At 38.4% G+C, this 11,295-nt stretch overlaps 5 protein-coding genes across 5 annotated transcripts; all 5 read left to right on the top strand.

The window, feature by feature from the left end:
- Nucleotides 1-663: 663 nt before the first annotated feature.
- On the top strand, nt 664-2,133 carry TM35_000251650 (oxidoreductase; the record flags this gene model as incomplete). Its single annotated transcript, XM_029027756.1, has 1 exon — nt 664-2,133. One exon carries the CDS (start codon nt 664-666, stop codon nt 2,131-2,133), a length of 1,470 nt encoding a protein of 489 aa, XP_028880935.1.
- Nucleotides 2,134-2,568: 435 nt separating this feature from the next.
- Nucleotides 2,569-3,768, top strand: TM35_000251640 (uncharacterized protein; the record flags this gene model as incomplete). Its single annotated transcript, XM_029027755.1, has 1 exon — nt 2,569-3,768. The coding sequence occupies one exon, from the start codon at nt 2,569-2,571 to the stop codon at nt 3,766-3,768; it is 1,200 nt and encodes a 399-aa protein (XP_028880934.1).
- A 545-nt stretch (nt 3,769-4,313) lies between these two features.
- TM35_000251630 (uncharacterized protein) lies at nt 4,314-6,881 on the top strand (the record flags this gene model as incomplete). The annotated part of the gene is made up of 1 exon (XM_029027754.1): nt 4,314-6,881. The coding sequence occupies one exon, from the start codon at nt 4,314-4,316 to the stop codon at nt 6,879-6,881; it is 2,568 nt and encodes an 855-aa protein (XP_028880933.1).
- Nucleotides 6,882-7,357: 476 nt separating this feature from the next.
- On the top strand, nt 7,358-10,315 carry TM35_000251620 (Viral A-type inclusion protein; the record flags this gene model as incomplete). The annotated part of the gene is made up of 1 exon (XM_029027753.1): nt 7,358-10,315. One exon carries the CDS (start codon nt 7,358-7,360, stop codon nt 10,313-10,315), a length of 2,958 nt encoding a protein of 985 aa, XP_028880932.1.
- Nucleotides 10,316-10,679: 364 nt separating this feature from the next.
- TM35_000251610 (uncharacterized protein) lies at nt 10,680-11,294 on the top strand (the record flags this gene model as incomplete). Its single annotated transcript, XM_029027752.1, has 1 exon — nt 10,680-11,294. A coding segment is annotated over one exon (615 nt), but the record flags the coding sequence as incomplete, so codon positions are not given.
- Nucleotide 11,295: the final 1 nt, after the last annotated feature.

The following is an 11,295-nucleotide window of genomic DNA, read 5'->3' as shown; positions in this document are numbered from 1 at the left end:
ATTACTAGAACTACTATTACTATTAATATTTATTATATTAAATCATCATTACTCTTGGTTCTCGTAGTGTCTTTTTACGTATATCTACTTCACCCCATTCCTTCTGGGGGTGTCTGTATGAAAGAGAATTATTTCTGCTTTTGTTACTCTTTACTACTTCACTATTTCATACACACATAAACACACACGTACGTGGAAACACATTTTCTTTTTGGAGAAATGAAAAAATGATAATGTGTGGGTCGTATTGTGTGTGTGTGTGTAATTTGTGGGGCGTACTTGCACAGGCGTATAAGAACATATACATACATATATGTTAAACCTACTTCATAGACTGAAAAGAATAAAAGGAAAAGAAATATATGTTTTGTTTTTTTTTTCTGCTTCAGGGTATAAAAAAGCAGCTGAAGAGTTCCTGCTTTACTTGTGAGGTTCTTTTTTGTCGTCGTTCTCTTTTTTTTTTCGTTGTCGTTTATATTATTGTAATATATCCTTGACTCTTTTTTTTATTATTTTGTTTTATTTTTTACACTTCTTTTCTTTATTTATTTTTCATGCATCTGAATATGTCTAATTGTAATTAACAATGAAAAACAGAGAGAAAGAGATATATATAGAGAGAGAGAGATCGGAAAGATCAAGTTTGACAAATAAAAAAGAAAAATGGGAGCCGCTAATTCACAACCATCTGAAACTGACTTTAATGGTGACATGAATGCTGGAGGCATAACAGCAATACGGTGTGAAGGTTGGACAGTTCCCAAGTGTGTGCGTTCATGGTCCTCCTCCGCTGTGGTCTGTTCAGATGAAGTGGTGGTGCCACCGCCAGGACCCGATCAGGTGCGGGTGAAAGTGTTTGCTGCAGGTGTAAACCCTATTGATGTGAAACGCATTACATTTGGCGCTAGCGGTATTCGAGGTCTATTTCGATGGGGAGGAAGTAATGGTAATAATGGTAGTAGTAATATGGCTACTTTGGTGAATTCCAAACGACATCCATCACCGACATTTCCATTCCCATATGTAATGGGTATAGATGGAGCTGGTGTAGTGGAAAGTGTTGGTTGGAGTTCGGATGATACAGAAAGACAGCAAAAGTATAATTTGCAAGTGGGTGATCGTGTGGCTTTTTTAGCCGATATAACGAGTGCACATGGTGGTTCCTTTTGTCAGTATGCTGTGGTTCATGCAGATGCGGTGGGAAAGATTCCACCTCCAACGAAGGAAGATATTATTGATTTTGTAGAAGCAGCTGCAATACCAACGGCAGTAGGAACGGCATATGTGGCTCTCTTTGATAAATTATCTGTACAACCTGGACGCAGTATTTTCATTAGCGGTGCTTCTGGTGGTGTGGGTTCTGCTGCTGTTCAACTTGCCAAATACGCTGGATTATGTGTATTGGCCTCATGCTCTACTGTAAATGTATCGTATGTGCGAGAAGAACTCGGGGCGGATCATGTCTTTGACTACACCGCCGTAGATGTGGTGGAAGAGTGTCTTAAACGTACAATGGGATTTGGTGTGGATTATGTACTGGAAGTGGCAGATGCAGGACTTGCAGTTCAACATGCAGAGGCTTTACGATTTGGTGGATCTATTTGTGTTTTACCTGGTTTAATCCCACACACCAGTGATATCTTTTTTCGACAGCAATTAACATTAAGTTATGTCTGTCTCAGTGGATTATATGGACATCCAATTACACGGGAAAATGTGCGACGTGTGATTGAAGTATCATTGGCATTATATCAATCAGGGGCATTTCGTTTCCCATTATTAGAAACCGTACCTGTGGAGCGTGCGGAGACGGCATTGGAAATTGTATCTACTGGACATGCACGTGGGAAAATTGTGCTAACAGATTATCATCCTCCTGAAAATGAAAAAGAAAGAAAAGATTCTCAGGTGATTGGTACACGTCGAAGAAGTTCCATGAAAAAATATCATCTAGCAGGAACTAGTGCTAGCGCTAATACTACTGTTAATGCTGGTGCTAATGCTAATATTAATATTAATGTTGATATTGGTGCTAGTGCTACAACAGGACCAGTATCCACATCCCAAGACCCAAAGGTAACAGCTGCAGCACTAGCAGCAGCAGCACAAATATCAGCAATAGCTACTTCTTAATTTCAGTAGTTAAGGAGAAGTCTTGAGTGACTTTTTTTTTTTGTTTGCAGTTTTTTTTTTTCTTTTTTGATATATTTATCTTCCCTCTGAGATGACGCAAAACACAAGAAATAAATGGGGGAATGAAGAAGAAGAATATGGGGGAGTGTGCTTTGTGTGTGTGTGGGGAGCAAAAAAAAAAAAAACGGTTAGGCGAATAAGGTAGATTTCTTTTGCTTTTTGTTTTTCGTGTGTTTCCAGTATATGGATGACACTTCCAATATTTATTTTATATATATCTACATATATACTCTCTAAGTTTAGAGTGAATGGAGTTTTCATTACTGATGTCACAATTTTTTTTTTCTTCTTAGTTTGTTTTATTTTATTTTCTTCCTGATTTCTCTCTCTTGTTTTGTTTTGTTTTTTTTTTTCATTATCCTTTCGTGTTAGTAAATGCGGTTTTCTCTTGCGGCTGGAATAGCCAGAGTCAGTTTTAAGTCAAAGATACCCACAACAACCACAACACCACTTTTTGTTTCTGTACGGCGGTATGTAAATGTACTCTATCGTATTCCCCCAGAACATACTATTCCAACCCATAGTCCAAGTGGAGAGGAAATAGATACGGAATTATTTATTCGTCAATTAAAAGATCTCTTTTTGGCATTACGACAAACACAACTTGTAGAACAAGTTCATGAAATGCGAGCTTGTCCATATTATGACTGTCTTTTCTCTGCTGATATCATGTTTCAACATTATGATGTTGTATTACCTATGCCAAAATATGGACGAGAACATAGAAGTTCAGAAATGAGTGAAACTCTTCGATATTTACGAGCTTGTGGAGCAACTGGTGATTTTAATCATATATTACAAGATGTAAAAGGAGGTGCTGCAAGTGGTGGAGATTTTGTATCTACTTCTCATGGTATTTTTATGGCTTATGGAACTTCACGTACGAATAAACTTTGTATGATGGCTATAACTGGTGCAGGAGCTCCAAATGAAGCAGCTGCTGTTCAACAACGTTCATTAAATGTAGAACCTATTGAAGTAGATCCAGAAGCTCCTCCATTAGCGGATATGATGGCTTTTGCAGGTAAACGAACACTTATTGTTCATGATACGGTACATGGAAGAAAAGCAGCAGAAGCGGCATCACGTGCTGTATTAAAAGTACCATGGCAAATATTAAGAGTAGAACCTGGTTGTCATTTCCTTTCTCATCTTTGTGGTGTAAATGCGGTATATGATGTACTTGTAGATCAAGATTATCCAATCTCTATGGAACGTATTGGTGAAGCTGGTCTTAATCCTTTCCCTGTAGAATGGACAGAACCACGTAAACTTGGTATTTCTATGCGAAGTGTTTGTCTTATTGCCCGTTTTGCACGTGGTTCCATGAGTGCTGGAGGTTATGCGGATAGTGATGGACATCGTGCGGCTTCTTTTAATTATCATTCTCGTAATATCGCCAAGAATAGTCGTCTTTTTCAAAATGGACATCGTCGTCATGGTGATAGTGGTGGGCCATTGGAGGCGCAGTTGCGGTCTGGTGAATTACCAGAGCCAGTCTATCAACGGCCTCCTCGCTACGCCCCTCCTATGCACCGCAGTGGAGGTCTTGTCAACTCCAATGAGAAGGATTAAAAGGGGAATAATATTTTCTATTTACATCGAAGCGAGCATGGCGCAGTCGGCAGCGCGTGGGTTTCATAATCCCAAGGTCGTGAGTTCGAGCCTCACTGATCGCATTCTTTTTGGAAAATAAATTATTCCTCCTCCTTCCTCTTTCTCATAAACATGTACGTGGGGAGGGTGGGATGATGAGTAAAGGGGTTGAGATTTTGAGTTTGAAGAGGGGATCTATATATATATATATATATAGAGAGAGAGAGAGAATATCATATCCCTGTTGTGCGCAGCAAGGATGAGGATTCCTTTGGATTGCGTTTATCTGTATATATCGACAAAAATCAAAAAAAAACATGAGAAAAAAAATAAATGAAATTATTATCGTATTCATTAAAAAGAAGAGTATTAAGTCGTGTAAAAAGGAAGAATTTTTTAAATGATTCTCTCATGTTTGAATGTGCATTTATATATTTATTTTTATTTATTCTTTTCTCTCATTTTGAATCTTTTTTTTTTTAAAGGAAAAGAGACAGACAAGAACAATTCTTTTTTCTTTTTTTATGGTTTTTAAACTATCACAGTGTATTATTATTATTATTACAATTATTGTTTCTCTGCATGTCATGTGGTTTCTACTGTTCTTATCGTTGGGTTTATTACTCATTCCTTACGGTGGAACAGCAGCACCTATACCACCCTTTACCAAAGCAGAAATTCTCACAAAACCGGCAGTTAACAACAATAATAATGATACTATACCTATTGAACTGAATATTGTACTTAATTCTGATTTCTTTACAGAGGGAGGTACAATTAATCCCTTTGCAGAAGCAGAACTACGTCTCGCTTTTAATGTTCCTAATCCAGGATATGATATGATAGTAGCATTAGATACAAATACATATCCACGATTACGTGATCAATATGGTCATGAATGGATAGCAAAAAAACAAATTGCCTTTTCTTTTATTAAAGAGCAGACAAAGGTTACCTATAATACAGGAGGTATACCCGTTGTTACTCGGCATTCTGTTTCAGAAGAGGCTACGGTGCTAGAAGGAAAAATAAGTAATGATCCACTTTGTACAGCAGGAACATTGGCATGTTGTCCATCAACGGATGGGAAACATTACACACGATATGCACTAGTACAAAGCCCAGTTCCACCCTATCAATGCACCAATACTTCTGTTGTCTATGAACAGCCTTTATTTTCTTTTAATTATCATGCAATGGTTACGATTGGAGAAGAAAACGCGTCAACAAATTGCAGTATTTTGATGCAAATGGGGAATGAATCGAAACACTGTGAAGAAGAAAATGTACGAGTTTCTGTTAATGTTGTTTCTCAGGGTTTTGGATTTCCAGCAATGACATCTCCATTGTGTCGCTCTGGAAATAGTCTCACAGACACAACGTATAGTTCTCAACCTATTTTTGTTCCATTTTGTGAGACTTCTCAATGTGTTGGTTATACTGCAGAGAATTATCGGAATGACAGAAAAAGGTGCGGCAATTCGCCACTGGGGGTTTTCACTTCTGTGGATGGTAACAACACTAATCAATTCTGGTACTATGAGAGTGACTTTTCTTTCGGGAATCAGATTCCCAGATGCCGGTGGATGAATGATGTTGTCATGGGTCCTGGTAATACACTGGAAGAGTTAAGTGTTCGTTGTAATATGTTTCCTTCTTCTAATTGGTCCGTAACCCATCGTTTCCCAAATGTTAAACCAATTCTATATTATATAACCCCTTCTTTTCTTTATGGTCGTGCCAATCGAATAGAGGCACGCCGTACAGAAGATGGTAGTGTTACTGTTGATGTGGAATTTGTTTCACTTTCTCCTGCTAATGGTACATGGACACTAAAAGCCTGTTATGAATCTACAAATATCTGCAGTACCGTAAATTATTTTGTGAATGGTACGAATGAGTGGAATCCCATGCATATTCACACTCTATTACCACGTACATCTATTCTATCTAAAGAAGAAACTCAGAATAATAATCATAAAACGATTATGGTTCATGTGGAATGTATAGAAACGCCTTTACAAAGTCCATTTCGTTTCTTACTACGTGATACTCGTGTGATCATTGAACCTCTGTTAGCGATAGGGCCAAAGAAACATATTAATTTAGATTTAGCACGACAACCATATGAAGAAATCCCAGCACCACCTGGTACAAATGGTAAAATGCAACAATGTGTAGATGATTTCACCTTTTCTCTATCTACTGGTGAATGTGTACCTTTTACAGATGAAGAATGTCAAAAACGATATGATGGACGTCGTAATCGATTTGATATGAAAACACGTGCTTGTGTGGTAACACTCCCTCAACGTGTAGAGCCCATACGTGCGGTTCCCATTCCATTACGAAAAGCACCTGAGAAAACATTTGATCGTGCAGCTCAACGGCGTCGCTTGGAGGAAATACAGTTACCACCATGGATGAAGCCCATGAAGGAATTACTACGAGAGGCAGATGAGGCTCGGCAGTCTGGTATACCAATAAAAGAGGTAAAACCAGAAGTACAAACTCGAAAAAAACGTGCACCTCATATGGCGGTATTAATAGTAAATATTTTTCTTATCCTAGGTACTGTTTTTCTTCTTTTCCTTATTTGGAAACGTGAGAGTATTTTAAATTGGTTGTGTAAATGTTTACAAAAGTCTTCTTTTGAAAATGGTATCATTATGGAAGTTGTGCCTGCACGGCTGAGTACATACTTGAGTAACAGTGGTCCAAATGCACAATCGGGAGAAGTTGTGCGTATGGGAGTTGGATCTAATGTACGTTACCGTGCCCAACAACAACAGCATCAACAACAACAAGAAATGATAAGAATGATGCAACAACAACAACAACACCAGCAACAACAATTGTTGGCACATCAACAACAGCAGCAGCAACAACGAAATATTATGATGCATTTACAGCAACAGCAGCAACTGCAATTCATGGTACAACAACAACAACAACAGTTACAACCACAAATATCTCCGGTAGTTTATCATGATTTCCATACTGGAATAGTACCTACACCTACCCCAATAATGGTACCTCATCACGTGAGAGCAAAACATCCAAATGAACCGTACTCCACTGAAGATAGTTGAAAGCAGTAAACAGAGTAGTAGAAGGAGAAGGAAGTGGGGTGGGAAAAAAGAAAAAGTATTCCCTAATGACCATGTCTCATAAAATTCTTTTTATTTATATTATCACTTTACATTTTTTATCTTCACATTCACATTTTTTATTTTTCACATTATTCTTTGTTTTTTTCTGGGGGAGGTGTTATTTTCACCATTTTATTATTCTTTTTCTGGGGATATTTGTGGTTTTTTTACTATTATTATTTTCATTATTACCTGGTAGAGGGAAAAATAATAAAAAGAGGTCTTTTTTGTATCTCTAAATATGGTATCTTTTGTAATAATTTGTTTTCTTCTTTCTTCACACTGTACCACTTTCTTCTATTTTTTCCAACTCTTTGGTCTTTTATTACTATTATTATTATTATTATTATTATTATTATTATTATTATTATTATTATTATTATTATTATTAAATTATAAGAAGGTTAGAATACACAATGACGACTGTTGTTAGTGAAACTGCAGATCGTCTTCTTCCGCATCTTATCGCGGAAAATGCGTCGTTGAAAACTATACTTGGTACCCCAGAGCATGAACGTGTCATGCAGGAAGTACTCCGGGAACAATTACAACGTTTCTTTGATGATGCGAAACACACATTAGAAAAAGCCTTGTCGCAGGATGTCGTCGTTAATAATGATAATAATAATAATAATAGTAATAATAATAATGATGGAGGAAATGAAGAAGAAGAAGAAAAAGAGGGCGAAGAAGAAGTGAAGGGTAAAAAAGTGGGTGGTGGTGGTGGTGTACATCGAGTAACAGCGCTTGCGGAGGCGTTACGGGTATTGGGATCGCAGAATGAAGAATTACTGCGACAGATGAATGATATACAAACACAACGAGTGGTGATGTTAAATGGAGAAATAGAATCATTAGGGCGTGAACGCGATGAACTGCAGTCTCGTGTGGTTCAATTGGAAGAAGAAGCCGCAGCCGCAGCAATAACAACAACAAAAACAGAAACAACAGAAACAAGTGGATTGGAAGAATCTGGAAATAATAAAGTGATACCTTTATTATCTGAATTACGTTCTCTTCGTGCCTCAGATGCTCTTCTTCGTCAACAAATGCGGGAAATGCAGGAACGAAGTGAGAGAGCCGCAGTGGAAACGGATAAACTTGCCAAGGATGGAATTCAAGCTTCCCTTAAATTACCACAATTACTTGAGCAAGTAGATCAATTACGTACATCGCTACATCAGGTGGAAATGGAACGTGATATATTTCGTATGCAGGTACAGGAAATGGAGGAACGAGAGAATGTACAACACTCCCTACGTGAGAAACAATTACAAGATGAGTTAATGTTAACCAATACAACGATGCAAACACTCTTTACTCGTACAGCTGCACTTGAAACACGTGAGGCGGAAGCTCAAACCGTCGTTACCGCACATCTCAAGACTATTGAAGAGTTAGAAAATACTATTAAAACACTACAGGCGCGAGAGACCGCCGCTGATGAAAGACTGGCTTCTAAACGACAACGTCTAGAACGTGAAATCTTTGATGATCCTGATTCTATTCGTCGTGAACTTGTGACGTTTTGGCGAGATGGACGAGAAGAATTACAGCAATTACGAGAAGAAGTCCAACAACTTCGGGCAAAGGAACGTTTACTCCGCACAACACAAGAGAAACTTACACAGATGGAACGTACGCGGTCTACAGTAACGAGTCGACTTGTAACACTTGCGGATGAAGTGGAACGTGTACGAGAAGAGAACCGTTCACTTCGAGCCCAATACGTTGGATTAGAGGTGGAGCGTGATCAGTTGTGTAAAAGCCTTGCCGATGCCTTAGCAACACATATGAATGAAGATGAATTATTACACTGTTGTGAAGTTATAAGAGATGCTGCGGCCAAATCCGCTGCAGCGAGTTCAAGTGTAGTTGCAGATCCACAAGCCATTCAACAAGCCATGCGACACTCACAAGAATTAAAAAATGAAGTAGCACAACTGACAAAACAGAAGGAAAAGTTACATCGCTATATTGCATTACGAGAAGAACGTGTGGCTGCTCTTATTACACGGGAAGCACTACAACCAACAGGGAATGACTTCACACATAGTAATAGTAATAGTAATAATAATAATAACAGCAGTGAAATGAGGTTAACCACAACAACAACATCAGGTCCTGATGGTTCTGTTCTTCAGGTTGTAAAGTGGGCAGAGGCCAGTGTAAATGATGCTCTCACAAATATGGAAGAAGAAGCCACTACAGAAAGTCATCTGCGGCGTCGTGAAACGTTTGCGAGTATGCAGCAACGCCTCACCGCGAGTGAACAACAACTGGAAGTGTATAAGAAACAATTAGAGGAAGTTACCGCAGCCCGTGATGCGGCGCAGGAACAACTTTTAGCCACACAAGAAGAAGCACGAACAACACTAACAGCACGAGAAACAGCCATGACAGAACTCTTAAGTAGTAATACATCTCTAATGCAATCTGTAGATGCATTACGGTCTGAAAGTCATCGATTACGTGAATGTCATGATGCGGCAATGAGTTTTGCACAAAATATGTCCACCGCATTTGTTGGATTGCAAGAACTCTTATCTAGTGAAGTGAATTTCGCCGCAGCTCTTCATCATGCCCTCAGAGAAGAACGAGCAGAGGTGGTGGAACTCACACGCCGTACGGCAGAAGCATGGGATGCTCATGAAGGTGAAGTTCAATCGGTTCTCCACGCGGTGGAGCGAATGTCTAATTACATACAAGAAACAGCAGAACAGCAGCAGCGTACACAAACATTGGAAGATCTTGCCCATCTACGTCGTCTCACAACATCTGTAGAGGAACAAGAGGAGCGATTAAAAGGAATGCAAGAAAGTTTTACAGAATCATGTCGTAAGTTTGCAGAGGGATTAGCACACCGTATTGCAGAGGCACAGAAACGGGGTGAAGTGATATGGGAAAAACGTACAGCTGTATTACAACAGGAACGTCAACATCTACAAACACAACTTGGAGCGGAAAAAGATATTCTTGCACGTATTGAACGTTCCTTAGTGTTGGCTCCTATAGTACAAGAAAGTGTTCCCCTTACTTCCTCTACCGCTGCGGTAACAGCTCTATCCTCTGATGGGAGTGAAGGTGTTCATCAAGTTATTGAGGCAGTGAATCAACTTCTTGCAGCAACGACTTCTCAACAGCAGACAGGAGGAGTAACCGTAACAGCAAAGGATGGGCAAGAAGAAGAAGAACAACAACAACAACCAGAGGAAGAAGAGAATGAGAAAGAAAAAGAAGAGGAAGAGCAACATGTTGCTGTTGATGAGGAAGAGGAGAGATTGGGTGACACAGTGCAGGGAGCACTTGGTGATGAAGAAGGAGTTGAGGAAAATATGGCAGAAGAGAATGAAGAGCCAACAGAATCTACATGAAAAGGTTTGAAATGAAATAAAAACCCCTTCTCTTGAAATGATATTTTTGTATTATGGATAGATTTCTTTTCTATTGGGTGATTTATTTTTACTTTTGAATTATTTCATTCTGTTTTATTATTATTTTTTTTTGTATATATGGTTTTCTTCTTTTTTTGTTTTTCTTTTTTTCTTTCTTTTTGATTTGTTATTATTTTGTGTTAATTTACATATAAGTCTATCTATATAAGTGGGGAAAAGGTTATACAGCCAATTGATAGGACCAAAGACCCCCCTTGAGCTAGAGTGGATAGTACTTGAAAACTGAAACTCTGTATATGTACTTGTGTTTGTTGTGTTAGGCCTCAGGGGTTAATCATATTCAATGAAAAAGATCCAATCTCTTTCATTATCTCTGCTGCAGCAACAAATTGCGGATTTACCCTTTGATGTGCTTATTCGGCGTATTCATTCTAGTTCGCAAAAAAACATATCGCGTTCTCTTGAAGCTCATTTTCTAGGTCAAAGACTTCATGAAAATTATGGAGGAAATGGTGCCCCCTTTCATCTCAAAACAATTACACCATATAATATTGCAAAAGAAGTAGAAAAAGTATCAAAAACGAAAACAGAAGAAGAAGTTTCATCAGTATTAGTTTCTTCTTCTGAACTTCGAGAAATTTTAAGCCAACGACTTCTTTTGGATGTACAACAGTCTAGATCAAGACTAAAACTGAACCTTGATGATCTTAGTTTAATTCTAGCAAATGCAATACGACACAGATTTTCTTTTGAACTTACAAATACAACTTTAATTCTCTTTATAGAAGCTTTAAATAATGCCAAAGGTGTAGAAAATTCTTCACGGCAGGTTGAAGCTCTTTCTCGTGTTATGGAAGTTTGTTGTGATGAACTTGATCAGTGTAATACTATAACATGGGATGCTGTGGCAAATCTTGTAGTTACTGTAGAACAACGGTGGTCTCTGTTTACCAAATCAA

This window comes from Trypanosoma theileri, assembly GCF_002087225.1.
Source record: "Trypanosoma theileri isolate Edinburgh chromosome Unknown TM35_Tth_25_V1, whole genome shotgun sequence".
Taxonomy (NCBI): Eukaryota; Euglenozoa; class Kinetoplastea; order Trypanosomatida; family Trypanosomatidae; genus Trypanosoma; species Trypanosoma theileri.
Note: the sequence above shows the minus strand (reverse complement) of the source record. Positions and strands in the feature narration are given on the sequence as shown.